General features: G+C 39.4%; 1 protein-coding gene across 7 annotated transcripts in view; it reads right to left on the reverse strand.

Annotated features, from left to right (window-relative positions):
• LOC132689373 (integrin alpha-M) overlaps positions 1 to 24081 on the reverse strand; it is a 43374-nt gene extending 19293 nt beyond the window's left edge. For 4 of the 7 annotated variants that reach the window (XM_060649073.3, XM_060649072.3, XM_078439956.2 and 1 more), the window contains exons 1-12: positions 23960 to 24072; positions 22325 to 22451; positions 18578 to 18681; positions 18193 to 18263; positions 17930 to 18047; positions 14241 to 14371; positions 13655 to 13800; positions 12755 to 12908; positions 11391 to 11541; positions 10679 to 10752; positions 8817 to 8946; positions 8387 to 8529 (exon numbers count right to left, since the gene is read on the reverse strand). In XM_060649073.3, the coding sequence (XP_060505056.2) occupies positions 8387 to 8529; positions 8817 to 8946; positions 10679 to 10752; positions 11391 to 11541; positions 12755 to 12908; positions 13655 to 13800; positions 14241 to 14371; positions 17930 to 18047; positions 18193 to 18263; positions 18578 to 18681; positions 22325 to 22451; positions 23960 to 23987 (1377 nt within the window). In that variant the 5' untranslated portion in view covers positions 23988 to 24072. Of the gene's footprint in view, positions 1 to 8386; positions 8530 to 8816; positions 8947 to 10678; positions 10753 to 11390; positions 11542 to 12754; positions 12909 to 13654; positions 13801 to 14240; positions 14372 to 17929; positions 18048 to 18192; positions 18264 to 18577; positions 18682 to 22324; positions 22452 to 23959 lie in introns of all 7 variants that reach the window. The other 3 variants (XM_060649075.3, XM_060649074.3, XM_060649077.3) reach the window with 2 other exon arrangements.
• Between the last annotated feature and the right edge of the window lie 998 nt (positions 24082 to 25079).

The raw sequence follows: 25079 nt of genomic DNA on the forward strand, positions 1-25079 counted from the left end.
TAAAAAGTTCCCCAGACAAACAAAAATTAAAGGAGATTGTAACCACTAAACCAGCCCTGCAAGAAATTTTAAGGGGGACTCTCTGAGGGGAGAAAAGCTGGAAAAAAAAAACATAGATAGATGATGATAGATAGATAGAGAAATAAATAAATAAATAAATAAATAAATAAATACCAAAAGCAACAAAGTTTAGAAAGGACCAGAAAACACCACCAGAAACTCCAACTCTACAAGCATCATAATGGCAATAAATTCATATATTTCAGTACTCATTCTAAACGTCAATGGACTCAATGCTCCAATCAAACAACATAGGGTAACAGAATGGATAATAAAACAAGATCCATCTATATGCTGTTTCCAAGAGACCCACTTTAGACCTAAAGACACCTTCAGATTGAAAATAAGGGGATGGAGAACCAGCTATCATGCTAATGGTCAACAAAAAAAGCCAGAGTAGCCATACTTATATCAGACAATCTAGAATCTGCATCTAGAGATGCAGAAGGATATTATATCATAATCAAGGGGTCTATCCACCAAGAACACCTAACAATTGTAAACATTTATGTGCCAAATGTGGAGGCACCCAAATATATAAATCAATGAATCACAAACATAAAGAAACTCATCAATAGTAATACCATAATAGTAGGAGACTTCAACACCCCACTCATAGCAATGGACAGATCATGTAATCAAAAAATCAACAAGGAAACAATGGCTTTGAATGACACACTGGACCAGACGGACTTAACAGATATATTCAGAACATTTCTTCCCAAAGCAGTAGAATATACATTCTGCTCCAGTGCACTTGGAACTTTCTCCAGAATAGACCATATACTGGGACACAAATCAGCCCTAAGTAACTACAAAAAGATTGAGATCATACCGTGCATATTTTCAGACCACAATGCTATGAAACTTGAAATCAACCACAAGAAAAAATTTGGAAAGGTAACAAATACTTGGAGACTGAAGAACATCCTACTAAAGAATGAATGGGCTAACCAAGAAGTTAAAGAGGAAATTAAACAGTATATGGAAGTCAATGAAAATGATGACACCACCACCCAAAATATCTGGGACGCAGCAAGGTGGTCATATGAGGAAAGTATATAGCAATCCAGGCCTTCCTAAAGAAGGAAGAAAGATCTCAGATACACAACCTAACCTTATGCCTTAAGGAGCTGGAAAATGAACAGCAAATAAAACCCCAAAACAGCAGAAGACAGGCAATAATAAAGATTAGAGCAGAAATTAATGCTATCAAAACCAAAAAAACAGTAGAACAGATCAGTGAAACCAGAAGCTGGTTCTTTGAAAGAATTAACAAAATTGATAAGCCACTAACCAGTTTGATCAAAAAGAAAAAGGAAAGGACCCAAATAAATAAAGTCAAGAATGAAAGAGGAGAGATCACAACCAACACAGCAGAAATAAAAACAATAATAAGAGAATATTATGAGCAATTATATGCCAATAAAATGGGCAATCTGGAAGAAATGGACAAATTCCTAGAAACATATACACTACCGAAACTGAAACAGTAAGAAATAGAAAATTTGAACAGACCCATAACCAGTAAGGAAATCGAATTAGTAATCAAAAATTTGCCAAAAAACAAGAGTCCAGGGCCAGATGGCTTTCCAGGGGAATTCTACCAAACATTTAAGAAAGAATTAACACCTATTCTCTTGAAGCTCTTCCAAAAAATAGAAACAGAAGGAAAACTTCCAAACTCTTTCTATGAAGTCAGAATTACTTTGATTCCAAAACCAGACAGACACCCCACTACAAAGAACTATAGACCAATTTCCCTGATGAACATGGATGCAAAAATCCTCAACAAGGTATTCACCACCCAGATACAACAATACATTTAAAAAATATGTTCACCACGACCAAGTGGGATTTATACCTGGGATGCAGGGCTGGTTCGATATCCACAAAACAATTAATGTGATTCATCACATCAATAAAAGAAAGGACAAAAACCATATGATACTCTGAATAGATGAAGAGAAAGCTTTTAACAAAATACAGCATCCTTTCTTGATAAAACCCCTCAAGAAAGCAGGGATAGAAGGAGCATACCTCAAGATCATAAAAGCCATATATGAACAACCCAACGCTAATATCATCCTCAATGGGGAAAAACTGAGAACTTTCCCCTTAAGGTCAGGAACAAGACAGGGATGTCCACTCTCACCACTGTTATTCAACATAGTATTGGAAGTCTCAGCCTCTGCAATCAGAAAACACAAAGAAATAAAAGTCATCCAAATCAGCCAGGAGGAGGTCAAACATCCACTCTTTGCAGATGACATGATACTCTATATGGAAAACCCAAAAGATTCCACCAAAAAACTGCTAGAACTGATTCATGAATTCATCAAAGTTGCAGGATATAAAATCAATGCACAGAAATTGGTTGCATTCCTATACACCAACAATGAAGCAACAGAAAGAGAAATCAAGGAATCGATCCCATTTACAGTTGCACAAAAAACCATAAAATACCTAGGAATAAATCTAACCAAAGAGGTGAAAAATCTATACACTGAAAGAAAGCTTATGAAAGAAATTGAAGAAGACACAAAGAAATGGAAAAGGATTCCATGCTCCTGCATACGAAGAACAAATATTGTTAAAATGTCGATACTACCCAAAGCAATCTACATATTCAAGGCAATCCCTATCAAAATAATACCAGCATTCTTCACAGAGCTAGAACAAATAATCCTAAAATTTGTATGGAACCAGAAAAGACCCCAAATAGTCAAAGCAATCTTGAAAAAGACATACAAAGCAGGAGGCATCACAATCCCAGACTTCAAGATATACTACAAAGCTGTAATCATCAAGACAGTATGGTACTGGCACAAGAACGGACACTCAGATCAATGGAACAGAATAGAGAACCCACAAATTGACCCACAAACGTATGGCCAACTAATCTCTGACAAAGCGGGAAAGAATATCCAAGGGAATAAAGACAGTCTCTTCAACAAGTGGGGCTGGGAAAACTGGACAGTGACACGCAGAAAAATAAACCTGGACCACTTTCTTACACCATACACAAAAATAAACTCAAAATGGATGAAAGACCTCAATGTAAGATAGGAAGCCATCAAAATCCTCGAGGATAAATCAGGCAAAAACCTCTTTGATCTTGGCTGCAGCAACTTCTTACTCAACACGTCTCTGGAGGCAAGGGAAACAAAAGCAAAAATGAACTACTGGGACCTTATCAAAATCAAAATCTTCTGCACAGCGAAGGAAACAATCAGAAAAACTAAAAGGCAACTGACAGAATGGGAGAAGATATTTGCAAACGACATATCAGATAAAGGGTTAGTATCCAAAATCTACAAAGAACTTATCAAACTCAACACCCAAAAAACAAATATCCAGTGAAGAAATGGGCAAAAGACATGAATAGACACTTCTCCAAAGAAGACATCCAGATGGCCAACCGACACATGAAAAAATGCTCAACATCACTCATCATCAGGGAAATAGAAATCAAAACCACAATGAGATACCACCTTACACCTGTCAGAATGGCTAACATTAACAACTCAGGCAACAACAGATGTTGGCGAGGATGCGGAGAAAAAGGATCTCTTTTGCATTGTTGGTGGGAATGCAAGCTGGTGCAGCCACTCTAAAAATCAGTATGGAAGTTCCTCAAAAAGCTAAAAATAGAACTACCCTATGACCCAGCAATTTCACTACTAGGCATTTATCCAAGGGATACAGGTGTGCTGTTTCGAAGGGACACATGAATCCCCATGTTTATAGCAGTACTATCAACAATAGCCAAAGTATGGAAAGAGCCCAATGTCCATCGATGGATAAATGGATAAAGTAGATGTGGTATATATGTACAATGGAGTATATATGTACAATGGAGCAATCAAAAAGAATGAAATCTTGCCATTTGCAACTACGTGGATGGAACTGGAGGGTATTACGCTAAGTGAAATTAGTCAGAGAAAGACAAAAATCATATGACTTCATTCATATGAGGACTTTAAGAGACAAAACAGATGAACATAAGAGAAGGGAAACAAAAATAATATAAAAACAGGGAGGGAGACAAAACAGAAGAGACTCATAAATATGGAGAACAAACTGAGGGTTGCTGGAGGGGTTGTGGGAGGGGGAATGGGCTAAATGGGTAAGGGGCACTAATGAATCTACTCCTGAAATCATTGTTGTACTATATGCAAACTAATTTGGATGTAAATTTTAAAAAATAAAAAATATAACAAGTTAATAAAAATAAAAAATAAATTTCCAAATGTTCATTGGCAGTATAGAAATGCAAGTGATTTTTATATATTCATCTTGTAACCTAAGAACTTACTGAAATAGCTTATTTTTTAATATGAAATTTATTGTCAAATTGGTTTCCATACAACACCCAGTGCTCATCCCAAAAAGTGCCCTCCTCACTACCCATCACCCACCCTCCCCTCTCTCCCACCCTCCATCAACCCTCAGTTCTCAGTTTTTAAGAGTCTCTTATGTTTTGGCTCTCTCCCTAACCTCTTTTTTTTTTCTTCCCCTCCCCCATGGACTTCTGGTAAGATTCTCAGGATCCACGTAAGAATGAAAACATATGGTATTTGTCTTTCTCTGTATGACTTAATGAAATATCTTATTAATTATAGGAGCTTTTTTTGTAGATTCTTTAGGATTTTCCATGCAACATGTAATCCGCAAATAAGACAGTTTTATTTTTTTCCTTTCCACTCTGTATGCTTTTTTTCCCCCTTTTTCTTGTCTTGTTGCACTGGTTACATCTGTCAGTACAAGGCTGAATAGGAGTGGTAAAAGTGAATTTTCTTTTCTTTTCTTTTCTTTTCTTTCTTTATTCATTTACTTACTTATGAAGGTGAATATTCTTATTTCCAATTTTAGGGGGGAAAAGTTCTCTTTTATTTTTTAGTGTGATGCTTGCTGTACTTTTTTTTACAAAACTCAAAAAATGTTAGTTCTTAGTTTGCTGAGAACTAAACATCATGAGTGAATGTTGTATTTTGTCAAATTCTTTTTCTGTATCTATTAAGATTTTTTTTTCTTCTTTAGTCTGCTGTTATGGTAAATTTCATTGATTGCTCTTTTTCTCAGAATAGCTTTTTTTAATTGAGATAAAATTTACATAACATAAAATTCACCATTTAAAATTTAGTTGTTTTTAGTTCATAAACTATGTTGTGTAACCATCAGCACTAATTCCAGAACATTTCCATCACTCCAGAAAGAAACCCTTTCTGTTAGCATCAACTCCAATTCCCTCTTTCCTCTTTTCCCTGGCAACGATTAATCTACTTTCTAGCTCTATGAATTTGTCTAAGTCAGACACTTCAGGTGGATGAAATCATACAATATGTAGCATTTTGTGACAGGTTATTTTCACTTACCATAAAATTTTCAAGGTTTACCCATGTAGCATGTGTCAACACTTCATTCTTGTTATAACTAAATAGTATTTTATTGTATAGATGTACCACGTTTTGTTTACCTCTTCAAAAGTTGATGAACATTTAGATTTTTCTCACCTTTTGACTATTATGAATAATGTTGCTATGAACACTCGTGTTTTTATTTGAACATTTATTTTTGTTTGGGGGGAAGGTATATATCTAATCTAGGAGGGGAATTTCTGGGTCACGTAGTAAACCTATATTTAACTTTTTGGGGAACTGCCAAACTGTATTCCAAAAAGATTCTATTATTTTACATTCCCACCAGCAGTACATGAGGGCTCCCATTTCCCCACATCCTCACCAATATTTGTTATTTTTTATTTTTTTAAATAGTCATTCTAGTGATATCTCTATTGTGGTTTTGATTTGTCTTTCACTAAAAACTAATAATGTTGAACATCTTTTCATGTGCCTATTGGCCATTTGTATATATCCTCTTTAGAGAAATGTTTGTTCAAATCTTATACCCATTTTTAAATTACATGTTTTGTCTCTTTATTGTTGAGCTGTAAGAGTTCTTTATATATTCTAAATACCAGATCTTTATCAGATATATGGTTTATAAATAGTTTCTTCCATCCTTTTCATTTTCTTGATAGTGTCCTTTGATGCTCAAAAGTTTTCAATCTGATGAAGCCAAATTTATCTATTTTTTCTTTGGTTTATTGTTCTTGTGGTGTTATATCTAAGAAACCACTGCCAAATCTAAAATTACAAAAATTTACCTATGAGTCCTTCTAAGAAGTTTATAGCTTTAGTTCTTACATTTAGCTCTTTGATCTATTTTGAATTAATTTTTGTATATTTTGAGGGAGGTGATATCCAGTTATCCCAACACCATTTGTTGAAAAGATTATTGTTCCCTATTGAATGAACTTGGTACCTTTGTCAAAAATCAATTGATTATAGATGTATAGGTTTATTTCTGGGCCCCTCGTCCTATTCCATTGACCTGTAGGTCTATCTTTACACTGGTACCACACTGTCTTGATTATTGTAGATTGGTAGTAGGTTTTGACATTGGAAATTCTTCTTTTTCAAATATTTTGACTATTCTGGGTCCCTAGCATTTCCATGTGAACTTTATAATCAGCTTGTCCATTTCTGGAACATTATTGAACAAGCCCTGCATTCATGGGATTAACTACACTTGATTGTGATGCATTATCATTTTTATAGATTTAAATTTTTATTAAATATTGGTCTGCAGTCAACAAAGTGTTTTAAACTGAAGATTGATATCAACAGTTTCTCATTTAGAAAGTTCACCCTCCCTCTATGGATTAAAGAGAGGAAACATAAGACTTTGGGAGACCCACAGGAACCTAAAGCTAGGTCCACGGAAATGATGGCATGGACCAGGCTGATTTCATTAGAAATGGAGGGAGTGATAGATTTGACATTAATCTAGTTCTTCCCAGTGTTTTCACCCACACTCCCCAAACCCCAATACACACACTCTGAACTGTGTCTCATGCTCTCTCCTTCCTTTGGCCCTCTTCTTTCCACATTCTTCATTTCTCTAGTTCTTCCACATCAATTGTCACTTTCTCTAGGAAACTTTCCTTAACATCCTTGTGTGGATATCCCTCCCATTTACTCTCATAACACTCAGACTGTCCCAGTTTAGTATTCATCATCCTTGATTCTAATTTGCATGTGTAATACCTGTGTATGATAAAAGAGTTGACCATCCAGCCTTCTCCATGTAATTCTGGACCACACACACTTAAAACAGAGAAGTAGCATCACATTCACACTTGACTTCCTAGAATTCCCCTATGTATTCTCCCCCACCCTACCCCTTATATGTGTCAGGCACTGATACCTATGTTTTATGTGTTAATAAAAACTATGAAAAGACCATATGAAGAATTTGACTATGGCAAAGAATTATGACAAGCTGTTCAGGTATCAGAGCAATCAGGTATCCACATATGATGCATTAATTGCAGACCAAAGTAAGCCAGTGATAAAAATGAAAGGAATACACACAGAACTACAGACACACGAGTGCAACCCTATTTCAGGAATTTTCAAGGATAATTTGAACTAGAAACTTTTGTGTCTCACACCACATATGATGCCACACATAAGACGCAATCACACTGCTTTTTCAGGGTGATATTCAAAATATTGAACTGCTAGGGGCACCAGAGTGACTCAGTGGGTTAAGGGTCCTACTTCGGCTCAGGTCACGATCTCATGGTTCATGAGTTTAAGCCCCACATCAGGCTCTGTGCTGACAGTGCAGATCCTGGAGCCTGCTTCAGATTCTATGTCTCCCTCTCTCTCTCTCTGCCCCTCCCCTGCTCACACTCTGTCTCTCTCTCCTTTTCAAAAATAAATAAACATTTTAAAAAATCAAAATATTGAACTGCTAGGATTGCTCAGGCTCTGACTATGGGCTTAGATGAAGTAGGTCCAAAAGCTCCCCTGAGATGCCCTGTCTCACCTCATAGTTGTTGAATCATGGGGAAGTTCAAAGAATAATGAGGAAGAGACCAGAGTGCAAGGGAGGGGGAAGAAAGCATTAATCTAAGGAAAGCGTCTATTGATTGACAGATATGGAATTATTTCCATGTACTAATAACTAATATGGCTATACTGGTTGTGTACTGGTTAAATACCAGCTCTTTGCACAGGGAGACTCACAGAAAGCTTTGCACAAGTCAAGTGTCATTATTTATTGTAGTTAGAAAAGTGAAAACACAACATTCTCAAATACAAAGCTTATTCTTGTGACTGTCCAGCTCAAAGCCCTCTGAAAGCTCCTTTACAAAACTCTGATACACATGGCACCTGGTGATGCCCATACTGGAATGTCAAGCCCCCAGGATGCCTCTGTTTGCACATTTATGCTCCACATACTCTGCACTTACCTGGCTACCCTTGATAACAGTGTTGGCCTCCCAGGTACCAGCATTCTCTCTAAACATCACCACCAGGCCAGTGTGCTGATATCGAGGTGCCCCAAGAACCAGATTTTGCACCCTGCTCCTCCATATGACTTCGGCAGCATAACCTGAAGATGGTGATCTGAGAGGATAAGTGCTTTCCTTCACAGACTCAGCCCCCCTCTAGGAGACCTATCCTTAGAGTAGGGGCACTGCAGTAGCCCCATGCTTAGTAGGTTGGGATAACTGGACCCTGCACTATATCCCCCTTTTTTAACATAACTAAAATGAAATTTTGAAATTTCTGTCTTTAAATTTATTCCAAGGGCCTTTGAAAGATCCAGTGATGTCTATGCTAGTTGAGGTATGCCCTATCAAGACCCCTTCTTAGAGTTACCCTGCCATCTCCACTTACCCAAGTAAGCATCATTCATGTCTGAATCTACCCTGGTTGTGTTGATGAAGGTGAATTTGTCCTTTGACCCATACAGAAAAGCTCCACCAGCCCAGTCAAAGCTTCCCACAGCACCTAGCAAGAGATCATTCTGGGAAAGAAGGTAGAACAAGATTGAGCAACATACAGCTTCAGTGCAATCTCTATCAAAATTTCAATGGCATTTTTCATGGAAATAGAACAAAAATCCTAAATTTGTATGGAACCACAAAAGACCCCAAATAGCCAAAGCAATTCTGAGAAAGAAGAACAAAGCTGGAGGCATCATGTTTTCTGATTTCAAACTATATTGCAAAATTATAGTAATCAAAACAGTATCGTATTGGCATAAATACAAACATATAGATAAATACAGCAGAATACATAGACAGCCCAGAAATAAACCCATACACATACGGTCAATTAATTTACAACAAAAGATTCAAGAATATGCAATGGGGAAAAGACAGTCTCTCAATAAATGGGATTGGGAAAAGTGAAAAGTCTCATGCAAAAGAATGAAACTGAACCACTATCTCACATCACTTACAAAAATCAATTCAAAATGGACCATAAGACCGTAAACCATAACACTCCAAGAATAAAACTGGTGGTAAGCAACTTTACATTGATCATGGCAAGGATTTTTTGGGGTTTGACACCAAAAGCAAAGGAAACAAAAACAAAAATAAACAAATAAGACTACATCAAGCTAAAAAGCTTCTGCACAACAAAAGAAACCATCAACAAAGTGAAAAGGTAACCTACAGAATTGGAGAAAATATTTGTGCATCATATCTCTGGTAAGGGGTTGATATACACAAAATATATAAAGAACTCCTACAACTCAATAGCAAAAAATTTCTAATTAAAAATGGGCAGAGGATCTGAATAGACATTTTTCCAAAGAAGATATACAGATGGCCAAGAAGTACATGAAACAGTGCTCAACATCACTAATCATCAGGGAAATGCAAATCAAAACCACAATGAGATGTCACCTCACACCTGTTAGAATGACTGTCATGAAAAAGAAAAGAAAGAAATGAAGGAAATGAAAACACTAACTCAAAAAGATATCTGCACCCCATGTTCACTGAAGCATTATTTACAATAACCAAGACATGGAAATAATCTAAGTGTCCACTGAAGCACAGATAAAGAAAATGTTATATATAATACAATGGAATATTAACCAGCCATAAAAAAAAGGAAATACTGCCATTTGTAACATGTATGGACCTTGAGGGCATTATGCTAAGCAAAACAAGTCAGAGAAAGACAAATATGGTATGATCTCACTTATATATGGAATCTAAAACAAAACAAAAACTGAACTCATAGATGCAGAGAACAGATTGGTGGTAGCCAAAGGCAATTTGTTGGGAAGGTAGGCAAAATGGGTGATGGTGGTCAAAAGGTACAAATTTCCAGTTATAAAATAAATAAGTCTGGGGTATAATGTACACCCTGGTAAGTATAGTTAATAACACTGGATTGATATTTGAAAGTTGCTAAGAATATAAATCTTAAAGTTTTCATTACAAGAAAAATAAATTTTTTACCTAAATGTGTGATGGATATTAATCAGACTTATTGTGTTGATCATTTCACAATACATGCATACATCAAATCGTTATGTTGTATATCTAAAGATAATATAATATGTCCACTATATCTCATTTAAAAAAAAAAAGTCTGATAAGGAAAAGAAAAGGGACCACTGCTCCCCATCAAAGACATGCCTCCCAACAAGTACCCATTGCAGATAAAAGCACCCAAACCCTTGCACCTCTTCTCCCCCTTCTTCTTGCCCCATCACAATTTAATAAAGGACCACTTACAGAGGTGATGGCAGCACTGAAGCCTTCCTGAGACATCTCATGTTCAAAGGAGCTGGTACTTCCTGTCTGAGTACCTGTGAGGAGGAGCACTTTCTACATTAAAGAAAGCAGAAGAGCTGAGAACTCAAATGTTATGTTGACCAAACAAAAAGAGAGTCATATGGGAGCTATGTTGCACTAGAAAGCATGTACTCCTTTTAAAGAGAAGGTGGCAATTTGGCCCCACCTTCTTTTTGCCAAGTAGGAATGCAGTCTAACCTTCCAACTTTTCAAGAAAAACCATAAATCCAGATTGTGTATGAACCTTTCCCTAATTTTTGAATTAATTTATTCAATAAACATTTATTGAGAACTCTCTATGTACCAGGCACTATTCTAGACACTGGAAATACAGCAGTGAATCAAACAGACAAATGTTGGCTAGCATATCTAAATTTTTTGAAAAATACTATCTGAGATTTGGCTCCCCTATCCTCCAATTTTTCAGCCTATAGCCAAGGCTTACAAAATAAAGATAAAGTCTAGATTCTTTGATTTCAAAGGAAATGACCAAGTGAGGCCAGAGTTGCTGGGAACTAGAGGAAATGGAGAAAGAGTTAATGCTGAGAGGATATCAAAGGTTAAGAGGTTCTAGCTACTAAAGAGGAAATGTATGTTTGGAGATAAGGAGCTGCCTCTGGAGCTGCTACAGGAATATAGAACCTTAGCTTACCCTCAATTGCAAAGATCTTTTCCTGAAGCTGGTTTTGAATGGTCTTCAGAGCTTCAAAGTTATTCACCCGGAACACATGATCACGAGGAGGCTTTGATGCAATGGTATTAAGCTCTTCACGAGTTTTTGGACTGTTGAAAGCAGCTCCCACCTGTTATCAAGGAATAGAGGCCAAATCAGACATCATCTGGGGGTATCAGTCTCATCCAGCAAAGAAAATTCTGTGGGAAAAGAATCTGAAACAATATCTGTCAGATGAAGAAGTGCACCAGAATAGAGACAGGGCTACCAAGTATAGTAGGGCAGTTTATGCACTGCACAGAACATTCTGTCAAGGGAGAAATTAGCTTTTGGTCCCTTTGTTGTGCTATGCCTCCTGGTATGGAGCTGACCTCTCCCCAGAGTAAAGAGAGTCTTTTTCTCTATATGAAGGAGTTTCCTACTTGCCAACCCATGTACCCATGATGATACCTTTTTCTATGTCATACAAGGTACTGTGGTAGTTTGATTACACTGATGATCCCCAACTCTATACCTCTTCCTATATCCAAGCCCTTTCCCCCAAAACTTTGCTGTATCCTCCTATTTACAGCAGAGCAATCTGCCCTGCTTGTTGTCTCTGGGTCCGGCTATGTGTCTCGCTTCACCCAATGGATATTATCATACATGATTCAGACAGATGCTTTAAAAAAAAGTGCTTGAAACATTTACACTTGCTCTTTTTTTATTTTTTTTAATGTTTATTTATTTTTGAGAGACAGAGAGAGACAGAGCATGAGCAGGGGAGGGGTGGAGAGAGAGAGGGAGACACAGAATCTGAAGCAGGCTCCAGTCTCTGAGCTGTCAGCACAGAGCCTGACATGGGGCTCGAACTCACGGACCGCGAGATCATGACCTGAGCCGAAGTCGGACGCTTAACCGACTGATCCACCCAGGCGCCCTAAAAAAAGTTTTTTTTTAAATAAAGGACTGAATTCTGGTGCGCATGGGTGGCTCAGTCAGTTGAGCATCCGACTTTGGCTCAAGTCATGATCTCACAGCCCATGAGTTTGAGCCCTGCATCAGGCTCTGTGCTGACAGCTCAGAGCCTAAAGCCTGCTTTAGATTCTATGTCTCCCTCTCTCTCTCTTTCTCTCTCCCTCTCAAAAATAAAAATAAATTGTTAAAAAAATTAAAGGACTGAAATCTGAGATAATTTGTTGTACTGCATCATTGTAACAATAATTAACTGATACAGGCTCATGTGGGCTAGCAGTGACCTTGCCCCACCTTGGTTTAACTGATATTTACAAATTGAAGGGAGGGTGTATCCAAGTAGAAGCATCAGGCCACAGAAGCTCAGGCCAGAGAGCCACATTTCCTACCCCAATGACATAGCGAATGATCCCCTCTTTGTCTGCTTCAGGAATGACATCCTTGTACTCCAAGGGATCGCCAAACTTTTCTCCATCCGTGATGACTACTAGGATCTTAAAGGCTTTCTCCCGGGCTCCACTACTGCTCTGAAACAATTCTCTTCTGTCCAGGGAAGAGGAAAGAAAAGTCAAATGTGAATAGAGATACTCTTAATGCTAAGGAGGAAGCATCAGCAGTCACTGGTTCCGATGTAGCTAGGAGGGGTTTGGGCTCCCTTGGAATGAACACTGAGATGTGGCTGCCCCATGACCTGGAAAGGCAACAGGAGAAGGTAGAAGAGTGGAAGGAAAAGAAATCTTCACTGCATTTATATACTTTTGCATATATTGATTTTTTTAAACTATTTTAAATTAAAACAAAATTTTTAAGCTTAATTGGGCCCTCACAAACTTTTCTTGGTTTGATGCAACGGGTCTCTAGCTCACCTTCCTATACTTTTGTCCCATTCCCCACCCTCACCTCTATACACGTACACACACACACACACACACACACACACACACACCAGAGTGAACTTCCCAAAACAAGATGTGGTGACATCTCCCCACTGCTTAAAACCTTCAGTGGATCCCCACTGGCTTTTCAGTTGCCTTAAGGGACCTGACCTCAACTAATCTCTGTGGCCACCCTCTAGCTTTACCCTCACGTCTCCCCTTCACTCCTACCTTTACTCACAACTTGTATTTCATGAACATACAATGCAGAGTCCCTCCTCCACACCTTTACTCATGCTGTTCCCCCCACCATAAATACCCTTTACCCCATCCCTGTCTGAACAACTGCCTTCATTCTTCAAATCCCAACTAAAAAATATCACTTCCTCCTTCCATCCTAAGAAAAGAACTTACACTACTTTGCGGATTCCTGTGGCAGTGTGTGTCCGCCCACGCAACTGGTTTATTGGCCTCACCAGCAATGATGGGTTAGGGTTTTTCTTGAATTGATTAAAGGTGAAATGAGTCTGGAATTCTTCAGAGTACTGCATTAAAGAAAACTGGGAACAGGCATCTGGTATTACCCTGGAGAAAGTGTCCCTCCTCACACTTACCCACCTCCTAGGAAATGTTACATAAATCTTGAAACACTCAAGTCTCCAAATCCCTCCAAATTCTACACTGCCCACAATTCTTCTGTCACACCAGGACAGAGATCCGCCACCAGCTCCCACCTCTAAATACTAGAACTCAGCCAGAGATGACAGGTAGGTTTCATCTCCCATGCCAACCCTTATCAATTAGTCAGAGCTGCCTGCTTTACAGAGGGCTGGAAGAATGCTGAAGCTGCATCCAGAAAGAGCAGGAAAGAGGATCATGAAAGAAAACATGATCAATTGGCAATTTTGCAATAGAAGTAAAAGAGAAAAGTGGCAGACTGGTTGCCATGGATTTGCCAGCTTTATATGAACTATTTCCTAACCAACCCATTTGCCCTCACCAAGGTTTTGGATTTCTTGAATTGACCCATCACAGTTGAGACAAAATCCTTCATCTTCTGAAAGTCACTCTGAACGATGCTACCAGAACCATCAATCAAGAAGGCAATATCACTGTCTTGCCGAGGGCACTCTTGAGAAACAGGAGAAAAAGCATGAACTGATTAAGTATTAGAGACTGGGATTAATTCTTTTCCATGTCAACCCTCTACTAAGCAGTGAAAAAAAAAAGTAAACAATATGCAACCCATGCTCCAAGCTTAATAAAAACATGGACACAGTCTCAAGATGGCAGTCACCATGAGGAAGGCATCTGTAGAATATGTCAATGTTACTTTTGAATAACAACAAAAAATAAACAATTTTTCAAGGAATGCAAGTAGAATCACAGAGATGAAGGAAGAAATACAAGTGAAAAAGAAACAACAAAATTTAGAAGATGCTTGCACTGTTGGTGGGAATGCAAACTGGTGCAGCCACTCTGGAAAACAGTGTGGAGGTTCTTCAAAAAATTAAAAATAGAACTACCCTATGACCCAGCAATAGCACTGCTAGGAATTTACCCAAGGGATACAGGAGTGCTGATGCATAGGGGCACATGTACCCCAATGTTTATAGCAGCACTTTCAACAATAGCTAAATTATGAAAAGAGCCTAAATGTCCATCAACCAATGAATAGATAAAGAAATTGTGGTTTATATACACAATGGAATACTATGTGACAATGAGAAAGAATGAAATATGGCCCTTTGTAGCAACGTGGATGGAACTGGAGAGTGTTATGCTAAGTGAAATAAGCCATACAGAGATAGACAGATACCATATGTTTTCACTCTTATGTGGATTCTGAGAAACTTAACAGAAACCCATGGGGGAGGGGAAGGAAAAAAAAAAAGAGGTTAGAGTGGGAGAGAGCCAAAGCATAAGAGACTCTTAAAAACTGAGAACCAACTGAGGGTTGATGGGGGAGGGAGGGGAGGGTGGGTGATGGGTATAGAGGAGGGCACCTTTTGGGATGAGCACTGGGTGTTGTATGGAAACCAATTTGACAATAAATTTCATATATTGAAAAAAAAATAAAAAAAGAAAAAAGAAAAGAAAAGTATTGAATCCTGAGAGTGAAAACAGAAGAGAGAAATGTGAGGGTGAGAGCTGAAGCCACAGAACTGGATGTGATTGGGCAGGAAGAACAAATGGACAAGAATAGAAGCTATAACCTGGTACCCCCTATGCATGCAAAGAAGGCAGAGGAAGACTGCCTGGAGCTGAAGCTTAACAGAAGCCCTTGGCAGGGGGAGAAGCAAAGACAGAAGAGAGAAGGGGAGGGGAGGAGAAGGCAGGAGAGGGGAGGAGAAGGAAGGGAAGGGGAGGGGGAGGGGAGGGGAAGGGGAGGGAGGGGAGAGGAAGGGAGAGGAGAGGAAGGAGGGGAGGTGGAGGGAGGGGAAGGGAGAGGAGAGGAGGAGGGGAAGGGAGGAGAAGGGAGAAATCTAGAGCCAAGTTGTTTTGGGAAAGAAGAGATGATCTGTAAGTCACATCAGAAAAGTCAGTAAATATGAGGGCAGAAAAGAGATTTGGCATTTAGGGAGTCATAAGTGCCATTTGCAAGAGGAAGATTTATATGATGGTTGAGCAGAAGCCAGATGTCAGAGGGTGAAGAATGGTGATATGGGGGAAATGGAAACAAGGAGAGAGAGCCCTTTCAAGAAGTGTGGTGGTGAAGGTAAGGAGAAATGGCAGAAGATATAGAGGAGATCAAGGAGAGGGAAGGGTATTTTTAGTGCTATTAATTTTGGTGGTTGATTGATTTTAAGATATGGATAAGCATGAGCATGTTTACATTCAAAAGAGGGGTAGAAATTTAAGCTCCTAGAGAGAATGAAAGATTTAGGATGTGGATTTCAAGTTGGTGAGGTGAGAGAGCCTCAAAAGCCCAGAGAAAAGAGTGATTCATGGAAAGGTGGAGAGACAGGTCTTTCTCTAAAACCAAGGGTGATACCATTGCAAAATTTGAACAAGGAGAAGGGGTAAGTGGAGGGAGTTCATCCCTGGCAACTTTGATTTTCTTTGTGAAGAAGGAAGGTTATCTTTTGAGAGTAAAGTACAAAGGAGCAGAGCTTGAGAGAAAAAAAAACTTACAAAAGGAAGACATATCTGCCCTTGTTTCCAGAACCAACTTGAAGACAAGAAAAAGAAGGCCAAGCAGCTGAAGAAATAAGTGGCAAAAAGTAGTTTAGAAAAAAAAGATTCAGTCAGTCACTCACTCTTTCAGTCAACAAATGCTTGGGGAACAAGAATGTGGTAGGTAGCCACTAAGGTGGTCCCCAAGATTCTCACCTCATGGAAATAACACCCTTGCATAGTCCCTTCTCTTGAGTGTGAGCTAGACTTTTTGACTCACTTCAAAGAAATATAAAATTACAGAAGTAATGTGTTTTTACTTCTGAGATTAGATTATGAAACTACTGTGTTTTCTTCCCTGGGTGTTTTCTCTCCCTCTTGCTCTCCTAATCCCTTGTTTACTCATTCTGGAGGAAGCCAGCTGCTCTATGGGGAGCAGTTATGAGATTATTTATAGGGAAGCCCATGTGACAAACAACTGAGAGAAGCCTCCAGCAACAGCCAGTGAAAACAGAGGCCTTCAGTTCAACAATCTTGTAAATGAGCTTGGAAGTGGATCTTTTCTCAGTCAAGCATTCAGATGAGACCACAGCTCCAGTTTAACAAGTTAACTTCAATCTCACAAAAAAAAAAAAAAAAAAAAAAAAAAAAAAAAAAAAAAAAAAAAACCCTAAGGCAGAGCTACCCAGCTAAGTCATACCCAGATTCCTGATCCATAGAAACTGTAATATAATTAACATTTATTGTTTTTAGCTACTAAGTTCAGGGGCAATTTGTTAAGCAGCAATAGATATGAGAGTATAGAACAATGAACAAGCTGGACAGTAGTATCCTTGCTATCATGAAGCCTGCATTCCAGAAGAAAGGACATAAAATAAACAAGTAAAATATGTACATACAAGTATGAAAATGGTAAAGTAGGACAATGTGGTAGGGAGTGATGATGGAAAAGATTAGAAGATCCACTCAGAAAAGGCCTCTTTGAAGAAGTGACATTTGAGCTGAGTTGACAATAATGGGTTGCCAGGTAAGATCTGAGGGAAGAGCATTCCAGGCTGAAGGAATAGTGAGTGCAATAGTGAGTGCATGTACAGACATGAACAACTTGGTGTTGTTCTTGAAGAAAGACAGCCAGAGTGGCTGGAGCACAGTGGCTGAGGTAGAATGGATGGGAGAAAAGTTGAAGAAGCCATACCATTAGGAGCTTCAAAGGCTATGATTAGGAGACTTAGGCACTTATTCTAAGGACAATGGTTGGGACATCATCTCACAAAGATGAGTGGGCATATCAGGACTTTCCTTATTTATATTTATATTTATATTTATATTTATATTTATATTTATATTTATATTATTTATATTTATATTATTTATATTTATATTTATATATCAGGACTTTTCTTAAAGTGCAAAATCCTAGCATCAACTCCTACCATCTCTGTTGGAACCTAGTTGCCTCCCACTTCTGCACCTAGATCCCTAAGTCACCCCTCAGGCTGTGAATAGTCCCCATCCCAGTCCTGCCCTTATGCTCACACTGCCCATCTGTATTCTTTGCCAAAGTCCACCTACCTCTGAGGCTCTCTGGGAAACTCTGGGGCTGCTGCCATAGGTTGGATCCAAACAGGAAGCATAAGCCATTCACATAGGTGTTCTCCTTACAAGTTTGGTGCACAGTGGGACCACAGGCCTGGGGGAAGGTTGCATGTGGGAGGGGCTGTTCCTGCTTCCTGTCCTTTTACCTCAGCATCACCACCCTCCACGACCCCAGCCCCAGCAGCCATAAGCCCCTAACTCCTTCTTTCAGAACAATCCCATGACCCAGGACAACTCACCAGCAGTCGAAAAGGGTTGGTGGCAAATGCCAGAGACAGGCCCAGAGACATGTTCACAGCCTCCAGGGGGACTGAGGAGACATATATATATACATGGTCACCTTCAGGGGCATAAAATGGGCTATGTGAAGGTCAACAGAGGTCACTTTAACCTGGGAGACATGCAGACTAAACAGATCAAGGTGAACCTAAGTCACAGGAAAGGAACATGAAGGGGGTGCCTGAAAGTATCTGAGGTAGAGTCTGCATACAGCACAGAGACTGATGAACTGGATGCCTGAGCCCCCAACTACAGACACTCAGAACAAAAGGAATGCCTGGCAAGTTCAGGTGTACACACAGGTGGAAGCCTAGCCCTGGATCCCAGGGAGGGGCAGTGACTCACCCTCCAGGGAGATAGGCTCACACTTGCCCGTGCTGTAGTCACACTGGTAGAGGCCACCTGTTTTGTTGGCAGCCTTTATCTCCTGGGGGGCTCCAACCACCAACCTGGGGGGAGAGTTAGGAAAAGATCACTACAGGGACAAGAGAAAACCATGGCATGTGGGAAAGAAGGAGACCATGAAAGTTCTGCCACTCAAAGGAAAGTGAGAAGAGACAACCCTCAGTATTTCCCAATTCCCTGAAATAGGAGGAAGATTCAGCAAAGAAAAAAATGGGAAAAGTTTAAATATTGGAAGGGGAAGGGCCTCTTTAAGAATGACACAAAACCAAGAAGTCATTAAAAAGTTGTTGCATCCTGGGGCGCCTGGGTGGCTCAGTCGGTTGAGCATCCGACTTCAGCTCAGGTCACAATCTCACGGTTTGTGAGTTCGAGCCCCGCATCAGGCTCTGGGCTGATGGCTCAGAGCCTGGAGCCTGCTTCTGATTCTGTGTCTCCCTCTCTCTCTGCCCCTCTCCCATTCATGCTCTGTCTCTCTCTGTCTCAAAAATAAACATTAAAAAAAATTTTAAAAAAAAGTTGTTGCATCCTATATTGTACACCTGAAATTAATATAACACTGTATGTTAACTATACTGGAATTTAAAGAAAAATTTTTGATGAATAAATTCAACCATTTTAAATTCAGTCATTTTAAATAAATTTCTGTATGTGATATCAGGGAAATGCAAATCAAAACTACAATGAGATATCACCTTGGGGGCACCTGGGTGGCTCAGTTGGTTAAGCATCTGACTTTGGCTTAGGTCATGATCTTGTGGTTCGTGAGTTCTCTCTGTTGTCAGCATGCTTCCAATCCTCTGTCTCCCTCCCTCTCTCTCTGTCCCTCCCCTGCTTGTGCACATGCTCTCTCTCTCTCTCAAAAATAAATAAACATTAAAAAAATAATGAGATATCACCTTATACCTATCAAAATGGCTAAAATCGAAAAACACAAGAAACAACAGGTATTGGTGAGGATATGGAGAAAGGGGAACCCTCACGCACTGTTGGTAGGACGCAAACTAGTGCAGCCACTCTGGAAAACAGTATTGAGTTTCCCCAAAAAGTTAAAAATAAAGCTATGCTATGATCCAGCAATTGCACTACTGGATATTTACCCAAAGAATGCAAAACCAATAATTCAAAGGGATACATGCATCCCAATGTTTACAGCAGCATTATCTACAACAGCCAAATTATAGAAGAAATCCAATTGTTCATCAACTGATGAATGGATAAAGAAGATATGGTGTATTCTGAGCCTGGCTGGCTCAGTCAGTGGAGTGTGCGACTCTTGATCTTGGGTTGTGAGTTCAAACCCCACACTGGGTGTAGAGACTACTTAAAAATAAAATCTTAAAAAAAAAGATGATGATGATAATATATATATATACACATATATATGTATATACACACACATACACGATGGAATATTAATAGCCATAAAAAAGAATGAAATCTTGCTGTTTGCAACGACATGGGTGGAATTAAAGACTATTATGCTTGCTCAGAGCCTGGAGCCTGATTCCGATTCTGTCTCTCTCTCTCTCTCTCTGCCCCTCCCCCATTCATGCTCTGTCTCTCTCTGTCTCAAAAATAAATAAACGTTAAAAATTAAAAAAATTAAAAAATAAAGACTATTATGCTAGGTGAAATAAGTCAGTCAGAGAAAGACAAATACTGTATGATTTCACTAGTATGTGGAATTTAAGAAACCAAGAAATAAGCGAAGGGACAAAAAAAGAGAAAGGCAAACCAAGAAACAGATTCTTAACTATAGAGAACAAAAACTTTTTTCTAAATTTCCGTATGTGAAAAACTACCATATACAAAGTTAAAGGACAAACAATAAACTGGTGAGAGGGAAATTAGCAACTCATGCCACAGACTACTTTCCTCAATATAGTCAGAGCTCCTACAAATCAATAAAGAAAAAAGAAATAAAACAATAGAAAAATGGGCAACAAATAAGAAAAAGGTTCACAGAAAAGGAAATACATTTCTCATTTAAAAACAAGTGCAATTTAAGGGGCACCTGCATGACTCCTGGGTAACTCAGTCAGTTGAGCATCCAGCTCTTGGTTTCAGCTCAGGTCATGATCTCACAGTTCATGAGTTTGAGCCCCTGACATAGCAGACCCTGCTTGGGATTCTGTCTCCCTCTCTGCCTGCCCCTCCCCTGCTCTCTCGCTCTGTCTCTCAAAATAAATAAACGCTTTAAAAAATAAAAATAAAAAATAAAAATAAGGGGCACCTGGGTGGCTAAGAGTCTGACTTCTGTTCAGTCATGATCTCAAAGTTTGTGAGTTAGAGCATCACACAGGGCTCTGTGTTGACAGTGAGAAGCCTATTTCAGATCCTCTGTCTCCCTCTCTCTCTGCCCCTTCCCAACTCACACACATGAGCACCTGCACATTCTCTCTCTCAAAAATAAATATAAATAAATAAATAAATAAATAAATAAATAAATAAATGCAATTTAAAACTAAATTGAGATACCATATCTAACCTATTCAATTTGCAAAGATCAAGAAGTTTGATTATACATTGGGTTGGCAGGTGGGTGGGGAAGTAAGTGTTTCCATAAATTTCTGGTGTAAGTGCAAACTGTTTCCACCTCCACCAAGGGTAATCTGGAAACATCTATTAACATCACATATGCATTCCTTTGATCCAGGAATCCTAGTTCTAGGAATTTACTTCCAAATATACTCACACATGTACAAAAGGACAGCATTTTTCACATCACAAAAATTTGGAAACAATCTAATGTCTATTAAGAAGAGATTTAAATGTAATATCAATGTAAACTATAGTACCTCAAAATAATAGAATATGATGCAAGAATTTAAAAGAATGAGCCACCTGGGTGGCTCAGTTGGTTAAGTGTCCAACTTCAGCTCAGGTCATGATCTCATGGTTTGTGGTTCTAGTCCCACATCAGGCTCTGTGCTCACCAGAGCCTGAAGCCTGCTTCAGATTTGTATCTCCTTCTCTCTCTCTCTCTCTCTCTCTCTCTCTCTCTCTCTGCCCCTCCCCTTCTTGTGCTCTCTCTCTCTCAAAAATAAATAAACATTTAAGAAAATTTTTTTAAGAATGGGTAAAGTTTTTATGCATGTATCTGGGAAAATTACCAAGCTCTATTAAGAAAAAAAAATGCGAAGCTCAGTATAGAGCAGAGGCTGGCAAACTTTTTGTGGAAAGGTAATACTATTTCCATAATTCTTTTTATATAGGCAAATATTTTAGGCTTTGCAGGCCATATACTCCCTGTTGAAGCCTTTTGATTCTCCCATTGTAGCTCCAAAGTGTCCATAAACAACGAATAGCAAGTTGGGATGAGGATGGGATCAATAAAATTTATTTACAAAAATAGGCAGCAGTAGTTTGAATACAATGTGTGCTACAAATTGTGTGGGGAATGGGAGTTAAGGAAATGTGGAGGTACACACAACATAGACTCTGCAAGGACCCACAAGAAACCATTTGACAGGGAACCTCCTGGGTAAAGAATGGGGGAAGGGAGTATGTGCTGAGGAGACTTTTTACTATTGCACTCTTTAGGATCTTTTGAATTTAGAACTCTCTATCTGTATTACCTATACAAAAAGTAAATCAAGAAAAAAATCCACAAAATTGTGATTTTTTTTCAAGTATATAAGTGTTAAAGAGAAGTGTAATACAGAGACCTCCACATGTGGTCCTTACCGGGATCCCTCAAGCTGGACCACACTTTGCCCGAAGCCCGCTGCATTCTCTTGGAATAGCGTTGCATGCTTAGTGTCCAGGTTGAACCCATGACATAATAAGGCCAAGGCTGGAAGGAGGAGAAAGCCTGAGGGTCAGGAGGACATAAGGAGATAAGAAAGCAACTTGGATGTGAGGGTGATCTGGCTGCGACATCTGTCACCCCATTGATCGCCAGGGTTGATTCGGCTGATTTGACTGGCTAGGCGGGTGTCTCCTTCCTCCCTCACCGCTCCATGTGCTTCCCTCCCAAAGTTGCGCGCTCGGTCGAAGAGGACGACCTTCCTTGACAGAGGAGGACCGTTCTTCGGTCACAAGTGTATGAGTAGCTGCGCTCCCCTGCTAGAACCTCCAAACAAGCTCTCAAGGTCCATTTGTAGGAGAACGTAGGATAGTCAAGCTTCCAAGACTCCAGACACATCCAAATGAGGCGCTGCACGTGGCAGTCTGCCTTTCTTTATAAAAATAAAAATAACACTAATAATAATAAAAATAAATAAATTTTTTAAAAAAGCAACTTGCCCTCCTGCTCTGTGCATCTACCTGCTGGAATTCACCCTAACCCAGCATGGAGATATCTGCCTCCCAGGTCCAACTGTCTTACTGTCCAACTGTCTGAAGCAGAGGTTGGCACACTTTTTCTATAAAGGGCCAGATAGTAAATATTTTAGGTTTTGTGGGCCAAAAAGCAAGTAGAGTACATTAGGTAAGTACTTACACAACAAGAGAGAAAATGTATTTCCACAAATTTTTCACTAGGGAAATTCAAAATATAATAATTGAGTACAGCTTTTTTGTAATATAAATTTACTAATGAGACAAATGGAATTCTTTTGGGAAAATAACGTGTCACTTCACCGGGATTCAGAGTTAGCTTTCCTTATCATGAATCAATTGCAAATGTTCACCTGAGACCTATGGCTCACAGTACAAAAACAGGTAGGGGAATCCATGCCTTATGGCCACAGGCATAAGTTAGTTTGCTGACTCTTGGCCCAAAGACCACTAATATGGGGTACAATCAGTCCCTCTCTGAGCTCCACCCTATGCTCCTACTCTGCTGATTTGCCTAACAAGTTCCTAAAGACTCTCTATTAGGCAATTTCCTTTGTATGCAACTCTCAAGCATTTTTTTTTCCTTTCTTTGGCTCATTCTCCACAAAGCACAGGCATGAAAGGAAGCAGATTTGAATCATTTTGGTCATTCAACAAACATTTACACCTGGTTCCTTGGAAAATAGAACTGTAGACAAAGTGGACATGGTAAAATGGAATCCAAGAAACACTCTGAGAACCCAATATATGTTGACTTTTGGGCATATCATTCCACCTGTCTGGGACCTCAGTTTCCTCATCTGTAAAGTGAAGGGGACAGCCAAACCCCATTGCATTGTCTGTAAATTTAAATATTCATCCAAGCTTCTCTGGTCATCCCATCTTGGTCTAGTTCTCTCTGCTTCTTAAATCCCTTGTCCTTCCCCAAATTCCCCCCATCTAACTCCTAGATATTCTGTGCCCTCTCTCTCCACTCAGAGACTCAAAATGTCCCTGTCTCCTCACTCTGATCACCCCACCACCACCAAGTCCCTAGGGTACCTGTTAACAGAAGAACTCTGTGAGTCATAGCTGGAGGGAGCAGAAACTGTGGAGCTGGATGCACCACTGAGCCACTTCAAGAAAGCCACCAAAGACAGGAAGGACAGAAAAGGAGAAGTAGGAGGCAGAAGTCTATTAGAGATTCAAAGGAAGAGGGCGGGGGCTTAGTGAGCACAGTCCTGCTCAACCTCTTCCCTTAGACTACAAAGAGCCTGTGCTCCCTGCCTAACCATATTCCTGGCCCAAACCAAAAAGATCCCTGTCCCAAAGGTATTCTTTGCCCACCCGCTTCTAGGGTTGGCCAAGCATTATGAAAAGCAACCTGAGGGGTGCCTGGGTGGCTCAGCTGGTTGACCATCTGACTCTTGATTTTGGCTCAGGTCATGATCCCAGGGTCCTGGGATCAAGTCCTGTGACAGGCTCGCACTGAGTGTGGAGCCTGCTTACTTGGAGCCTGCTTAAGATTCTCTCCCTCTACCCCTCTCCCCTGCCCTTGCTTATCCTCTCTCTGTCTCAAATAAATAAATAAATATAATATAATATTATATATATATATATATATATATATATATATATATATATATATTTAAAAAAGAAAAGCAAGCTGAAGAAACTTAGGGTCTGCCTCCTGGAACATGTGTCTAAACTAATATTAATACAGACCAAGCATATGTGGACAGTCACACTGTGTCTCTCTGAAAGTACACTTTGCAAAATGTCCTTCCCTCCTGCCCAAGGAAATAGGAGTACCCTTCAGCCACAGCTGTCCTCCTTTTATAGCCATCAGAAAGGACAAGTCAGGTACAGAGAAACCCAGTGCTTTTTGAATATTATTTTGCTTAAAAAAAAAGCCTCAAACACTTTGTCTAGGAGTTTTCACTTCCAGAAATTTATCCTAAAAAATAGTTGAGAAGTACAAAGATGTATTTACAAGCTTGTTCACTGTGGCATTGTTTTTAATAACAAAAAACTAGAATCGCTTCAATAGCCAACAACAGAGGGATGGTTGAATGGTGTCTCACTCTGTGATACATCCTTACATTCCATCATGACTACTCACTTCCAAATCTGTTTTCAAAGGCATAATTTCATGTGTTAACCTTCAAAACAAAACTGTCAG

This window comes from Panthera onca, chromosome E3 (genome assembly GCF_046562875.1).
Source record: "Panthera onca isolate mPanOnc1 chromosome E3, mPanOnc1 haplotype 2, whole genome shotgun sequence".
Taxonomy (NCBI): domain Eukaryota; kingdom Metazoa; phylum Chordata; class Mammalia; order Carnivora; family Felidae; genus Panthera; species Panthera onca.